This window comes from Propithecus coquereli, unplaced genomic scaffold (genome assembly GCF_000956105.1).
Source record: "Propithecus coquereli isolate 6110/MARCELLA unplaced genomic scaffold, Pcoq_1.0 Scaffold152, whole genome shotgun sequence".
NCBI classification, from domain to species: Eukaryota; Metazoa; Chordata; class Mammalia; order Primates; family Indriidae; genus Propithecus; species Propithecus coquereli.
The window spans coordinates 1,968,370-1,984,600 of record NW_012139636.1 but is presented as its reverse complement, the minus strand read 5'-3'; the positions used below and the strand labels follow the sequence as shown (position 1 = coordinate 1,984,600).

The window sequence follows — 16,231 nt, the reverse complement described above, 5'->3', positions numbered from 1 at the left end:
AAGTCTTTATATTTAAGCCCATTTTTCTTTGGTGACATCCTTCCTGGTAGACATAAAGACATCACTGTTCTTGAATAACACTGTATCTCAGGCATGGGCATTTGTGTGTTTGTGTTCCATGTCTCTGGGGAACCAAAAGAAGAGATCATTTAACCATTTAACCATGTCACTCTGGGAATGTTCTAGCACTTATACATTTTGGAGTTTTGCTCTGAGGCAATGGGAAGCCCACATTCCTGGATTTGGGGCTCTAGTTATACCTGGCCTGTGAGGCTGCTCTGCCCATCCTTGGAGAATGCTCGGTAGAACTTCGAAGTAAGGTGTGATGGTTGTCTGTAGGCTCTAGAACTAGAGACGACGCAGATTCCTGTCCTAATTCTTCTACTGACAAACTCTCCGATCTTGACACATTACTTGACCTCTCTGCGTCACTTTCTTCATCCAAAAGATGGGCTATTAAAGCACCTACCTTATAGCTATTAAAGATGAAACGAGTTGCATGTGGAGCGTGAGCTACATGTGAAGGGTAAGCACATGTGAAGCATGACTCAAAGCAAGCACTCAGTCAGTATTAGCAGTTACCATCCTGCCCTGGGCTTTCTGTGGGAGGGAATCGTTTCTGAGCAATATGTCTCCAGGAAAACTAAGCCCCAGGAGAAACAGATGGCTGGTTCCTATTTTCCCCTCAGAAACTTCGCTCTTCTCCCACAACACCAGGACAGGGGAGAAAATGTCGGTACCTTGAGCTGGATCGGCTCAATGACTCAGGCAGGCCCACGGCTGGGCTTGAGGTGTGAATGTCTCCTAGGGCAATGGAAGCCGGGAAGCGGGAGGGATGACACGGCTGCTAGAGGGGCAATTGTCCAGCAGACTAGCCCGGAACACAGAACTGGATTTAAGTAAAGCACAAGGAAACCTACGGCGCATCTCCACCAATTGGCTTCTGGTGCCTTTCAGCAGAAGACGACCAGCCCAGCAAGGACAAAAGCGGAAACCAGGAGGAAGATGTTACGCACGCGCAGGGTCAGCCGGGCTTGGGGGTGCGCACCTGTAGTCCCAGATACTTGGGATGCTGAGGTGGGGAGGATGCCTCAAGCCCAGGAGTTCGAAGCCAGCCTGGACAACATAGTGAGACCACCGTACCCCCCCTTCTTGAAAAAATAAAAATAAAAAGATGAATGAGCAGGACCAAGACAGGGTCAGCTCTGTTTGCCCCAGCTAGAAAACAGTTCCAACTGCTTTATGAAGAGAAAGCTGGCATTTAAAGAGGACTTATGCCTGCAAAGCACATGTATAAGCTTCCATTTTCTATCTACCTGTCAAAGTCAAATCTTTGCCAAACTGTGTGTCGTTCAGCTGTTTGGTTTGTTAAGAGTGTGCTTTCTAGAACCAGACTGTGTGCGTGCAGGGTTGCATTACGGATGCATGGCCTGTGCAGTCACACAGGGCCCCACACATAGAAGAGTCCCATGCTTGATATTTAATGCTCTGTGGTTGCCATTTTGATGTTCTTAATCATTTTTTAACAAGGGACCATATTTTTATTTTGCAGTGGGCCCCACCACTTATGTAGCTTTTCCTGGAGAATGAAACTAGACTCCTTTGCTTACTAACTGTGAAAAATTGGGCAAGGTCCTTAACTTCTCTGAACCTCAGTGTTCTCATAGATAAAATGAGGCTAATAACAGTACCTACCTCATATCATTATGCAGGATTAAATGAGATAATGTATGTGGAGCACAATGCCTGGTACTAGTAAGAACTCAGTAAATGTTAGCCACAATTATGCTATTTCCAAAGCCATGGGTTAAATATCCAATCCAAGTACAAACAGCCACCTGAAAACTTTGGCAGCCCCTTAATTGAGGCTGCCAGGCAAGTGACACAGCCACTGGCTACCACCTGAGACCTAACCAAGGGCTCTCTCTGATGTGAGTAGAGCCAGGTGACTCCATCTGCAAATGCCTGAAAGACTAAAATCTAACTGCATTTCACAGGTGTTGGTAAGAACGTGATTACTTGCTGCCCTTCTGCAAATGATGGTTTGTGGAGCACATGCAAAGAGTGAGCATCATACCTCCAGCCTAGAAAAGCCAGTTGCTGGGGACCCACCAGCAGAGTCCATAATCAAAGGCAGGTGGGGACTTTCTCACATCAGAATTAGTTACTGAGAAAGGGACAAGGTGCAGTGCATCCCTGATAAAAACCAACCAGAGGCTGGTCTTCCTTCTGCTGTGGCTACTGGTCTGGAGAAGTGCCCGAATGTATTCCGCTTGCTATTTATGTGTAAATCTTTCTGTGTATCTTGGCATAAGAAAAGCTTCTGTAAAAAGAAGCTTTGATATCCTCAGATAAAAGGGACCTCTGATACTAAGAAGTGTTGCTGCTTTTCAGAAAAGACTCTATTATTTCTAAGATCTCGCTATACACATTCTAAATAATGAACACATTTTTTGTGTCTGAAAAGTACATAACCTCAAGCTTCTCATGAGAGTCTTTCTGGAAAGAAATCTGGTGAACCCTTAAAAGGTCCATGCCCTTTGACAAAGCAATCCCTTGGGAATTCTTCCAAAGAAACAATCAGAGAAGACCATGCTATTCAGAAGTAGAAACAGCTTAAGCCCCCACCAGCATGTGATTATAGCATGGATATCAGATCCAATGGAAACCATCAAAGATTACGTTTTTCAAAGAATTTTAGTAATATGAGGAAATGTTTACAATATTATGCTGTAAATATTATGAACGTGAGCAAACAGGCTGATATTTGTGTATTTCACAATTTATGAAAACATAGTCCCTCAGCAATAGCAGCTCCACTTTCCTGACTTCTAAATAGTGGAAAATTCCTTGGGAAGAACTGGATGAATTACTGGGCTCTGAGTTTTCTTATAAGCCTTGCTACCACATGTGATGAACAAATTTACCAGTAAGTAACTGGAAAAACAATTATTTCCGTACCTCATTATTATTACTTATGTAGTACTAAGGTTTTCTTTGGAATTCTCTAACTGTATGACTTTATAAAGACCCTCCACTCTGGAGTTAAAATTTAGCCAACTAAATAGTGTTCAACTTACACTGCATTATTTTTCAATTAAGAGAGAGAGAGTAAGAGAGAAAAATAGCTTTTTCTAAATTGAATAGAGCAAGGACCCAATCTCTCGTGCTAACTGTACCATGACACTGCAGTGGACTTTTTTTCAGTTAGATTTTATTTTTTTTTTTTGTTTGCATGCTTGTTTTGTAGTAGTTTCCTGTTCAGTATCAACCTTCCTTCTGATTTGGGGGAAAGGTCCCCATCCTGTACACTATTGATGTGACACAGCATTACCTCCCAGGATAGAGGAAACAGCCTCCCAGGCAGCCAGGACATGGGCATATGAAACTACAGCCTCATCCAATAGGATGGCTCTACCTAAGACTTTAAATCAAGAGCCATGGCCCAAAGATGGTGGGAGATGGCAGCTGAGTGGTCAGCAGGGTCAGGCCCTGGCAGTGGAGGGCAAAGGATATTTACTGGCCCTCCATGAGCTTTGACCCATGTGTATTAGTGAGGATCCTTTTCAATTGCAGGTGATAGAAAACCCAACACAGAGTGGCTTAAGCAACAAAAGAAAACGCATTGACCCCAGCAAATAGAAGGCGATTTAACACTTACTTCTTAACACTTCATGGGTAGCTCCATCCAGAGCTCAAAGGATGTGGGCAAGACCCTATTCACCACTCCCTTTTTTTTATTCTCACTTTTTGTTGCTAACTGAATTCTGGGCTCAGAAATCTATCAAGAGAAGAAAATGACTGGCAGTGCCCTGGGCCTATCTCTTTCCAGATTTATTTCCAGTAAGAAAAAGAGGAAGTCATTTCCCCCAAAGTTCAAGCAAATGCGTCTAACCCAGATCATATGTCTATCTTTGAACTGGTGACTGTGGCCAGGCACTGGGCTTCTTAGTCTAGACAAGGGGATTCTTCCCCTGAGGCCTGGGGGCCAAGAGTGGGGAAGAGGACAGTTGGGGATATGGTTATCAGGACAGGTGTGAATACGCGAATGGAGACCAAGTAGAAGAAACCAAGGACTAAGAGTCATTTGCACAAACTCAAAAATCCCAGTGTAAGCGCACAAAGAAGGGCAGAAAATATTACATTTCAAATGTTCTTCATTAGGCAAATGGAGCCACCATTCCCCAATCATATAATGTTGTGTGGGTCAACGAACACTAGTTGTTCAATAAACCAAGTCCCCAGTTTCCTGACAAGGTGACACAAGAAATACCATTCGTGTGCATTCCACTGTAACTATGATGTTTTTCAATGCATCAGACAGACCATTAATTAAGCCGTGTCATAAAATAAGAAAATTAGGAGTTTCCTTTTTCTGTCTTCTTTAATCTACGCTAATATCTTATGGATCCAATACTGGGTACTGGAGAGAAGTTTCCAAAATATGCTTTTTGAAGTGGCCCAGACTTTCTCAATTTTAATTGTTTTACTCTAAGTCCTCCTAAAATGCATTACACTTTTCTCCAGTTCAATAAGCAGACTGCCGAACACAATTTAATCTGATATTGGTTTTCTCTGACACAGCAATGTCCTCGGGTGCCACTGAGGTTTACAACACTTTTTGCCCTTATATACCAAGTGGTGACAAGCCACCCTGCTCCCTTCATTGGGTGCTGTGAGTCTGTGGACTAAGCTGACCTAGCCTGGCCTGGAGTGTCCAAAAAGGTTTCTAGACCTCAGCCCCTTTAGTGTAACAGACGCCTTGAATATCTGCAATAGCTGTGTTAATATATTTGCAGATTCACAAGTGCAAGCCTAGCATGTCAAATAATTAGGTTAAGGGGCTTTCTAAATAAGAATGACAATTCTCTTTCATATCAAATCTTTTTGTGGCACCTAATTTTCTTGATTTCACCAATTTAGAAACAACATAGGTCCTGAAAGCTAAGCCTAAAAACAAAAACAAAAACCTTTGCACCTAAAACATCCCTTAGACTCTGAAACTTGCACCAAGAGGAAGATGATTGTCAAAGCTGTGCATCAGAGGAAAAAACCTCTCAGTAGGCATGGCTGGGCCTTAGAGAGCAGTAGAGCAGGGAGTTCCTCTCAGAGAGTATAAACAGGTTTTAATGAAGGAATCCCCTAAGGCAGGGGTCCCCAACCTATGGTGAGTTGTATAATTATTTCATTATATATTACAATGTAATAATAATAGAAATAAAGTGCACAATAAATGTAATGCGCTTGAGTCATCCTGAAATCATCCCCCCGTCCCCCGCCCCGTCCATGGAAAAATTGTCTTCCATGAAAACAGTCCCTGGTGTCAAAAAGGTTAGGGACTGCTGCCCTCAGGGGAGGGCAGAGGGGCCTCTCCATGGCCGTCCATCATTGCTATGGACGGTGACTGCTGTGTGTCTCTCGTGCTTCGGAATGAGAATTTTCATTGCTGTGCCACTTCACTATTGTTGGGCGCAGAAAACTCTCAAACTCATTTTCGGCAGATTTGGAAATGGGATACAATCTATAGATTCCAGCATATGTGTAAAACTACCAAAGAAGTTGAGATTCTTACAGAAGCCACATGGAAAAAAGTAAAGAGAGGTAGCCCAGAGAATGATGACAGTGAGAGTAAGTGGCAAATCTCAGAAAGTGTAGGCAAGTATCCAAGGATGAGGTGAGCGTCTCTCACTTTGACCTTTAGAAGAGATATCCTTGTCTGCACCAAGTGCAGAATATAGGGTGAAGAGGGTAAGCAACAGAAGCCACCCTGAACTTGATCAGAAGTTCAGAAAACAGAGGAAGCAGGACTGTGCAGAGATGTACACTGGTCCCCCAGCACATATAAAGTTACGTTTACACTATACTGTGGTCCATTAAATGTACAATAGCATTATGCCCAAAATGTATCTTGATTAAAAATACTTTATTGCTAAAAAATGCTAATGATTATTTGAGCTTTCAGCAAGTCGTAATCTTTTTGCTGGTGGAGGGTCTTGTCTCCATGTTGATGGCTGCCGACTGATCAGAGTGGTGGTTGCTGCAGGTTGGGGTGGCTGTGGCAATTTCTTAAAATAAGATAATGAAGTCTGCTGCGTCGATTGACTCTTCCTTTCATGAAGGATTTCTCTGTAGGATGATGCTGTTTAATAGCATTTTACCCACCACAGAACTTCTTTCAAAATTGGAGTCAATCCTCTCAAACCCTGCCGCTTAGCAACTACGTTTATGGAATATTCTAAACCCTTTGTTGTCATTTCAACAATGTTCACAGCATCTTCACCAGGAGTAGATTCCATCTCGAGAAACCACGTTCTTTGCTCATCCATGAGAAGCAACTCCTCATCTGTTCAAATTGTATCATGAGATGTACAATTCAGTCACACCTGCAGGCTCCACTTCTATTAATAATTCTCTTGCTATTTCTACCACATCTGCAGTTTCTTTCTACCCTGAAGTCTTGAACCTCTCAAAGTCATCCACGAGATTGGGAATCAACTTCTTCCAAACTCTTGTTAATATTGATATTTTGACCTTCCCCCGTGAATCACTAATGTTCTTAATGGCATCGAGAATGGTAAATCCTTTCCAGAAGGTACCCAGATACAACACAGGAATCATTATGGCAGCTACGGCCTTACGAAATGTATTTCTTAAATAATAAGACTTGAAAGTTGAAATTACTCCTTGATCCAGGAGCACTCATGGTGCCCCAAAACAACTACAATAGTACCATCCAAGATCACTGATCACAGATCACCAAACAGATATAATAATAATGAAAAAGTGTGAAGCACTGAATCACCAAAATGGGACACAGAGACACAAAGTGAGCACGTGCTGTTGGAAAAATGACACCAATAGACCTTCTCGGTGAAGGGTTGCCACAAACCTTCAATCCGTAAAAAAAAAAATGCAATATCTGCAAAGCATAATACAATGCAATAAAACTAGGTATGCCTGTATACAGAATGATACAATGAAAAATAGCGGGAGAGGGAAAAGAAGCTGAGATGTTAAGTTCACTGATCGCAATATACGTAATAGCTGAGAGCCAAGAGTTATTTAAAGCTGACCAATCACGTAAGAGAAGCACAATCATATTTAATCATTTTAAAGTAAACATTCAAAAGATGATGTTGACTAAAATTGTATGGTGGAGAATGAAAGGGAGAAGAGATGTCATCGCCTATTAATAGGGATCTAATACATACTGGTTAACGAATAGAACATTAAGGTTATTATATGCTATTATAACTATAAAGTTAACCCCCAGGACTAAAATACAAAACTCTCCAAGCATCAGAAACAAAGGCACACACAAATAAAATAGGACAAAAATTAGTGCAAGAAAGAAGTAACCATAGTTCAACATATGATCAGTTGCAAAGAGCATTTACCTAGTCAAAATAATGCAAATCTTCAGCTTTTATCTAATTAAACTCTACTGGGATGACAGAAGGACCAGAAGAGAGCCGTTTTGCAGTCAGGCAAGGAGGAAGAGAGGACTAACTCCTCATCTTCCACGATGGCAAGTCAAGAAATAATCCCCCAAACTAAAAAGTCCATAAGTGGTAATACCAGCGTGATATTTAAAGACATGGGGATAAATACCAAAATCGCCAATCAAAAGAGAAGAAAGTGGTTGTCTCGAGGAAGGGGAGAAAAAGGGGAGAAAGTTGTTGTCTCGAGGAAGGGGAAAAAAGGGGGAGAGGCAGAGACTGCTGCTGTTTTTCACAGCAAACTTTGTAGAATATTTCAGTTCTTTCCTGTACAACTTGAATAAGAAGTACAATCTTTAAAAAGGAAATTGAGTTCAAATAAGCAATCCAAGTTCAACAGACCAATGCATATTTTCTACACTAAACTTTTCATTAGGTTCTTTCAAACTAAAGGCCCGCTAGCCTTCCATTCTGAAAAAAGAGATACTTCGTGCTGCTTTGCCTTTTACTGAAAGCCACCACAACTACTGCATTCATTTGAGAGTATTTCATAAGCCTCTTTTGGACCTCAAACTATGGTGTGTTCCATGAGGACCACAACACTGACCAAGCGCCATTACTCAGGATGACCTGCAGAGAAAGAGACACCAGCAAAGAAGTGGGTACCTATGGTGGTGATGACGGTTCCAGCAAAGAAAAAGGCACTGCCAAGGTCCCAGTGACTGCTGTTGTTGGAAGAGTTTCCTATGGGACTGACTCCCGCATTGTCAGCATCAAGGGCATGCTGCAAAGAAAGGGGAAAAACATAAGACTTAGTTAAAAAGGTATTTTTTATAAAAAGAAAAAAAAAGTTTCCAATGAATTATTCCCCTGCTTGAGAAACGCGCAGTGATCTAGAGAGAAATGGTTAAGTGGATGAGAGTACGATCATAACGTGAAATATTAATACTATGCACCTGTTTATGAAAATTACAACATTAGTTTTAAGTGGGGCGATAAAACTAGGATATAGAACATGGTGCCATTTATATAAAGTTTGAAGGCCCAGGTTATGCAAAATGCATACGTATTGTGTGTGTGTACATAAAAAGATGTCTAGAAGAATGTTCACTCAAAGTGGTCATTTCTGGAAGATAAGATCTCCGTTGCTTCACTCTTCTCTCTCCTATCGTGTGAGAAGGTTTTACATTGAGCTTGTTTTGACATCACAGGAATTAAGAGCTTGGGCTCCCAGGTAAGGCTGTCCTGGCTCTGCTTGTTCTGAACTTCAGAACCTTGGGCGAGGTTATTTGAACCCCTCTCAGCCTAGTTTGCTCATTTGCAAAGCGTGGATAATACTTGCTCCCATAATTGTTATTAGGATTAAATGGGATGGTCTGTGTCATGCCCTTACCCCAGTGCCAGGCACCCACGTAGGGTTTAACAAATAGTAGCCAATTTCCTGATTGTTAATTTACTCCCCTACACCCACCTCACACACACACATACTGCTCTCTTTAAAAGCAAGCTTCAATGACTCCTCAATGACTACTGGATTTGGAATTCCATACACCTTAAAATTCCCAATAAACTGGCCACAATGATAACCCACTTTCTTCTCAGCCTGCTATAAAAGTCTCCACTCTGGGCAGGACACTCCATCAACTGTCCCCTTATGTTGTACCTCTGTACCTGTGCTTATGCCCTTCTGCAAACCATGCCCATCTGTCAGTATCTAACTCAGGTCCCGCTTCTTCCGGCATTCAGTGTGCGCATTGCAGCCGCAGAGCTGCCCCGTTGCCTGTGCTCAGAGTTTTGCAATTAAATATGCTGCTAAAAATTCTTCCCCAGCTTCATCATGAGCACAATGAGGTGAGAAACTCCTGCGCAGTTCTTTGTGCACCGGCCCCTGCCATCCTCTTTCGGGCCAGGGCACAAGGGAGGAAGAGCTGTCATGGCAGCTCAAACACACGCTGTCCACAGCTGTGAGCTGGTCAGAGAGCGACAGGTCGGGGCTTCGGAGAGGAGGTGACAGACATAGAGCTACTTCTAGAACAACAAACAGGGACTCCATTCCCTGGGCTAAGTTGGAATAACCCTATGTAGAGGGAGTAAGACAAAATATTAAAATGTAATTATATTTATCCTAAGTAATGCCTATTTTTGTTAAAACAGGCATAGAGTGGTTATCAAAAATCAGATTACAACTGAAAAAATCAATCATTGTTACATTTTGCGTTCATTAATCTGAAATATTTCAAACTCTCTAGACCAGGGATCAACAACTTTTTCCATAAAGGGCCGGATATTAAATATTTTAGCCTTGATGGGCAGCAATGGTCTTTGTTGAATATTTTTCATTCCTGTTTTTAATAACCCTTTAAATATGCAAAAACCATTTTTAGCTCAGGGGTTGTACACAAACAGGCTGTGGGCTAGATTTGGCAGACCCATAGATAAATGGACTGGATGATAGGAAAAACAAAACACCTTTGTCAAGTTCTCAGTCTACTCTTTTCTGCCTCTAAAAGAACATAAAATATTATGCACAGCTGTAGCCAGACGCTATTGCTAACAATCCTGGCACCCCAGAATTTAACACATTGACTGCCACACTAGAAAAAAAAAATTTTTTTCCCTGCAGCCACGGTGTTTTATTAAAACAAAATGATTCTTTGTAATTTGTTATTTTGTATTGTTTTCTGTGCATGAGTTACACACAACACAGTTCATGTTTTTAGAATTAAATTGTCAATATTAATTGTAGCAATAAGAACATCAACAAGTAAGATTTTCAGGAACCAACTGCAGGGTTTTGCTTCACGTGGCCCTGGGTTCAAAATTAGCCTGAGTTACATACAACTCACATGGCATTCAATATGTTAAAATCTGGCTGTAAGGGATGTGTACAGACTGGGTTTGCCAGTGGTTTCAACCGGCCTAACCGACACCAGTCACACATGCATCCAGCGCTATGTTCTGCTCTGCTTTAGAATGCAGACAGGTGGTGAGTTTCGCTGTGCTGTCTGAGTGCCACCAGACCAAACCACAAAGCCTTCTCCCGTGTTCACACCTTCATTACCTATTCGGTTCTGATGGGCCCATCTGGAAATAATGCCTCAGGGGCAGTTCTAGGCCTCAGTCACTTAGGTTACCCCAAATCACACCATCAACACCTAATATTTACAACTCCTGTGAACTGCAAAAAGAGTTTAGGTCCACTCAAGTCTTACAGTGATGAGAACTGCACGTAAACACCATGAGCAAACCCAGGACAGCACATAGAAAATACAGAGTGGCACGAAAGATAAACGAGGCTGATCATTTGTTTCATCAAAAAATCCGAAGTATGATTCCTTTTCAAGTTTCATTTCTCTTAAATTATGCAATTTATAAATATTTAATGTTTACATATGTAATACTCAAGGAAAGTGTTTATCCGTTGAAAGGAAAAGGAAACCAACATTTGCTAAGTGCCTGCATTTCGCCAGGTGCGTTAGAAATGTTATTCCGTTTTATCCTCTCCACAACTTGTGTGTTATTCCGTTCTATCCTTTGCAAGAAAGTAATATTATCCTCACTTTAGAGATGAGGAAACAGGCTCAGGGAAGTTCAGTAACCTGTCCTGGGTCGCACAGCCAGGACGAGGAGAGGCTAGGATTCGAACCCTGCCTGGCCCAAAGCAGGTGGTTTTGCCTTTCCTCTACACGTGGTACCCAGAACACACTCTACCTCCCCTACCCCAGTCCTCACCTCCAGACAGATGAGGGAGGAGGACAGCCATGGTCCAAGAATTTGGGCAGAGGGGGACTTACAGGGGATCATTTCTAAATAGACTACTTCCTGGAAGATGCAAGTATAGACACCAAACTCCACTTGGCTGTTGGAGCTAGTGAGAGATTAACTGCTCTGCATGAAAAATAAAATTTAAAAATAAATTAATTAAAATGGAAAAAGGTTGATTTTATACCCTGAGAGGGAGGGAGCAGAGAAAAAAGAGAGAAAGGCCTGAAAAAGGAAGAAGAGAAGAAAGGAAAAGAGAGAAAGGATTGTCAACCGACAGGGGGGAAGTGCAAGTTCAGTAGCATCCAACGCCCCGGGCTTTGAAGAGCGGCTCAGTCTAGTAGCCAGTTTCAATTGGTTTATATCTGTGATGTCAATTCCTCCCCCTGCAGCCGCCCCCCAGCAAATCTTCAGTAAAGCAGGCAACACACCCAAATGCCTTTGGGAAGCAATCGTGTGGACATTATATATAAGGGTTGTTATGGGCACGGTGGGGCCACCACTGATGATCTGAACTAATTCATTGAGAGCAAGACTTAGAACTGGAAGTGAGAATGAGAAAAATAAGCTCTCCAACAAGTGGCCAAACTCTTGGTAAGGCTTTAGACAAACCCCAATGCTGGGATTGAGGTTTGATTCTATCTAGACCTTATGGGTCAGAAAAACTCTGATTAAAAAAACTAGAATTAAAATGAATCAGCAAACTTGGGTTATAACTGACTATTACCACTTAAATAAGTAGCATCGTTTTTAATTCAACAATAACAATAATTCTAATTGAGTTCATAGTTCTAACTCCTATTAATTTACTTAAGTATTTTTTAATGATCTAAATTGTTTGAGCTCAAAACATTTTAAAATTAAATGCATTTGCTTTTAAGTTTTTCCTCTGCATTCAAGCTGCCCAAGTAAATATAAGCCGGCCCATTAGGAATGTCTGGGCACATAGATAATGAAATGGCACAACTGAGCTGTGTGCAGTTTAGCTCAACAGATGTTACAGGGTAGAGGTTCAACCAGTGTCAGCATTATTTTAAGCCACAATCTCAGACACAATGAGCATCATTTGTTCATTTACAAGTTCAACCATTATCAAGCTCAGAGAGGTCTTATAAGGATCAAAAAATATAGACAGTCAGATAATTAGATACAGAGAGAGATAGACAGATAATATACTATAGATAGATAAGCGGGCATTACTTTGAATTTTAATTCCACCCCTTCTTGAATTTCCTTGTTAGCCTCTAAGTTGGAATTTCCAGCACCAACCCAGCTACCCAGTAAATGACTCAGGAGCAAATGCTTAAGCCAACAATAAAGGAATGAACAAACTGAAATCATAAATTCAGACATATAATCTTCCCAGAGGTGAAAGGTGAAAACATTTTACTTTTTTGCAAAAATCAGACAAACACAAAAGTAACCCAACAAAGAAAACTACAACCATTTATTTATTTAAAAAAAAAAAAGAATTAGGGAGCTGACTTCAAACAGGGCAAGATCTAAAAGAATCTGTACCCCTCTCTCTCCCTCCTCCTCACTCCCTCGCACCAGGCATTAGGACCACCTGAAAGGCATAAGAGAGAAAGTGCAACGTAGGACAAGGCGAGGCGGGTCTGTAGCTGATGGGAAGGGAGGGAGCAGGGGGAGGTAACTCTTCCCCTCACAGGACCCCGACCACGTTCCCCCCACCAGGTCCCACCCACACGGCAACGCCAGGCTACATGAATCACTGCTCCAGACAGTGCGTGATACCATCATGAGTGTCGGTGCTACACCAGGATGAATGACGACCCACAGGGGACCACTAACTGTCTGCGGCTTTTCTCCTATGATCTGTGCACTCGGTGAGATCATCTGTTTCTCTGTTTCCTTGTGTGGCACCAAAAAGAGAGACAAACAAAGGTGGAGCGGTAATCACTAGGCTTGTCTCAGACTGGCTGAAGAACACAACTGATTTGTGCCGTATGCATGAACGTTAATAGCTAGGCGACCGTTTGATTTATTGTGCAAACCAGGGCTCTGTTAACAATTATGCCAAGACCATGGCAGAGGTGTAGCCCAGGACGTACGGTCATTTTACTAATAGATTATACCCCTGGGGCAAAAGGAAGGGACCTCATCTGAGGGTGCAACAGTGGGTCTGTGTGTGTCCACAATGTTCTTACTCCCTAGAAGGCACGGTCAGCAAAGAGATTCATGAATTAGATCTTTAGCCAGGGATTGAGGCAGGGTGAGGGCATGATTGTGAAAAGTGGCTTCGTAAGTGTATTAAAAGTGAGCACATTCCAGCCATTAACGGGCAGAAGGAAAACCACAATCCCTGTGAGAAGGGCAACGGGCAGACCACGTTCATTACCACTCAAAAATGCCTCTAATGATTCAAAACCCCAGCAGCAGGGCAGCCACATCTCCCCACCGCCTCACACATTCATGGCGGAAGAGTCTCAGGTTCAAAGTGGAAAGACGATATTTAATTCGTTTACCACAATTGCTTTTTTCTTTCTCCGGCTTCAGAAGTACTTCACATATAAATATTTCAGAGCCCCAGGAGTGAATATGCTGTGGCTGGGGGAAGGGCAACTTTATATCCAGGGGCAAGGCCATAGCCTAGTACTTCAAACCACTGAGGGAGGCTGTCAGGGAGGAAGTCTGGAGCCACACCCAGCAAGGCACTTCTGTGACCCATTCAAGGAAGTCTTGCTTCCATACAGAGAGGGAGAGAGTGTAAACACCTCCTATATTGCTCTTGCATCAGAGAAAGTTCTTGGATAAAGCTGCACGTGTTCAGCCTGTACAAATTACTCTGCCTCCCTGAGCCTCGGTTTCCTCATCTGCAAAATGAAGGACTAATACGTTCCTTGTAGGGCTGTTTAAAACTGTACATAAGATTTCAGGCACTATGCCTTGTTATTTCTTACCTAGTAATGTTAACAATCACAGGAATCCTTTCTAGGCACTTCCTAGAGCACAGATTTAACTCAGCCCTCACGAAGACCTTGTATGATGGGCATTGCTACCATCCCCATGGGACGCAGGAGACCGAGAAGAGTGACAGACCACGTCCACAGGCGCACAGTAAAGCTAGCGAGGGATGCTATTAGAATTGCTGACAGGAAGATCACCGGCCCAAACTCTGGAAAGGCAGCTGCTCTTCCTCCTGAGTTCTTTTTTTTTCTCCATCTCAGATACACAGATTCCCTCCTCTGGGGAGGAAGGGCTGGCTCACACCTGGGCTGGGACACCTCGACTGCTGCAAGAGGGAGAGGGGACGGAAAAGGGGGCTGACGCACACGTGAAGACCTCCCACCCTGGCAGACAGCGATGTGGCAGTCAGGCCTGTGCTGGCCTGAGCGGACCTGCCACAATCGGGCAGCCACCCTCACGGCCACACCACCTCAGAGCCTCCCACAAAAAGCAGGTGAGACCATAAAAAGGCAAAGAGAGAGGCACCATCCGTGCCGTGGCGAATATTATAATGGTGCTTATTTTCTTGGCTGCCCTAAATATCCAGTTATGTGCAACTACCAGCCTTTCCTCAGGTCCTTGGAGAATCAGGCAGCAGGGTTTCATCAGAACTTTACAGCCTGGTTATGAATCTAAAGTGGACGCCACCCGCAGAGTGACAAGGTGAGCAGAGAGTCGGTCCAGAGAATGAGAGAGTTCTCTTACTCCCAGGATGAGCTATCCTGCACATCCACGGCCTCTGCTCTCAGACGAACTAGCTGTCCTTGCTACCACAAGTTAATCCTTTGCAGCGAGAACGTTCTAAAACTCAATTCATTAGCACCTTGGGTATACGCTAATGACTAATCTATCTAAATATTGTCAAGTAGGACCGAGACATATTTGGGGGAGCTCTTTTACCTTCCAAATTGTGCCTTATTATGTAGTATTAATTTCCTCTCTCTCTTTGACTACACGGAAGGATGAAATAAGAGACATTTTAAACTGCAAGAAAAGCATCACGTCCACTAAGGAAGCAGGGATATATGTGTGTACTTTGATATGATCGATAAACTTTCACACTGACTAACTGTCACCCTTTCATCTCAGTCTAGACTCAACCTCTACAGGCCAAATAACAAATTTGCCAAGTGATGTTGAAAAATCACCCTGGTCCTGAGGACAATGCTTGATATATGCCCTGCTATCTCTGCACTTGAGATTATTCCTATTAAAGATGAGTCTATCCAATTTCTATAAAAAAAATTTACTGGGCTACAGAAGTAGCTACAGGAGTTCTGATTCATTGCAGTGTGGCCGAAATGAAAGATTACGATCCCTTCCCCTGTCGCTGCCTTGGAGAAAGGCTGAAATTTAACAGATGATTAATAACATCACGAAAAAGAGATGCTTCTGCTATCTTCTCTTTGTTGCGGCTATTTACTTAGGACTCCTTGTTGCTTTTGAGTGCTCAACACGGATCCCAAATTAATATTTCATTTCCTGTGACTCCCTAGAGAATGAGTCGGCACCTACTATTAGCACATCTCTGATGAGCACAGTTCGATGAGGGAGCAGACAAGGAAGTGGAGACTTCAAGGAAAGTTCCAGAATACTCATAAAAATAATCATAGTTACCAGCATTTGCAATGTGGCAGACTCTGCCTTCTTATCTTATTCAGTTCTCACGAAACCCTGCAATAATAGATCCTATTACTACTCCCATTTTATAAGTGAGACAAGGGAAAACAGAAGCGACTTGCCCACGATTACAGTAGTTAGTAAGCGGCGTGGCTGAGGCTGGTTAAAAGTCCTCTCTTAATTCTAGCCTTTCCCTATCTGCTACAAGTAGCTCTCTGTCCATCTTTCTAAAGCTCATCTGGTGGGTCACCTTCTTCTACCAACGAAGGGCAGTATTCAAAAGTGGGAATTTGAATTTCTCATCCCCGTTTTTAGAAGAACAAAAGGTTAAACCCTCACTTACTCAGTAAAGTTAACCTGCACCAGCAAGCTTTTCATCTCTTCTGCCCACTCCCATCCAGAAGGAAGGAAAAATAAATGTTCTCGTATAAACCGATAAGCCA

The 16,231-nt window shown here is 42.6% G+C and overlaps 1 protein-coding gene across 2 annotated transcripts in view; it reads right to left on the bottom strand.

Moving 5' to 3' along the window:
* Nucleotides 1-16,231, bottom strand: part of KCNK10 (potassium channel, two pore domain subfamily K, member 10) — a 141,522-nt gene that overhangs the window by 39,929 nt on the left and 85,362 nt on the right. For both annotated transcript variants that reach the window (XM_012640407.1, XM_012640406.1), the window contains exon 3: nucleotides 8,106-8,223. In XM_012640407.1, coding sequence (XP_012495861.1) covers nucleotides 8,106-8,223 — 118 coding nt within the window. The remainder of the gene's footprint in view (nucleotides 1-8,105; nucleotides 8,224-16,231) is intronic.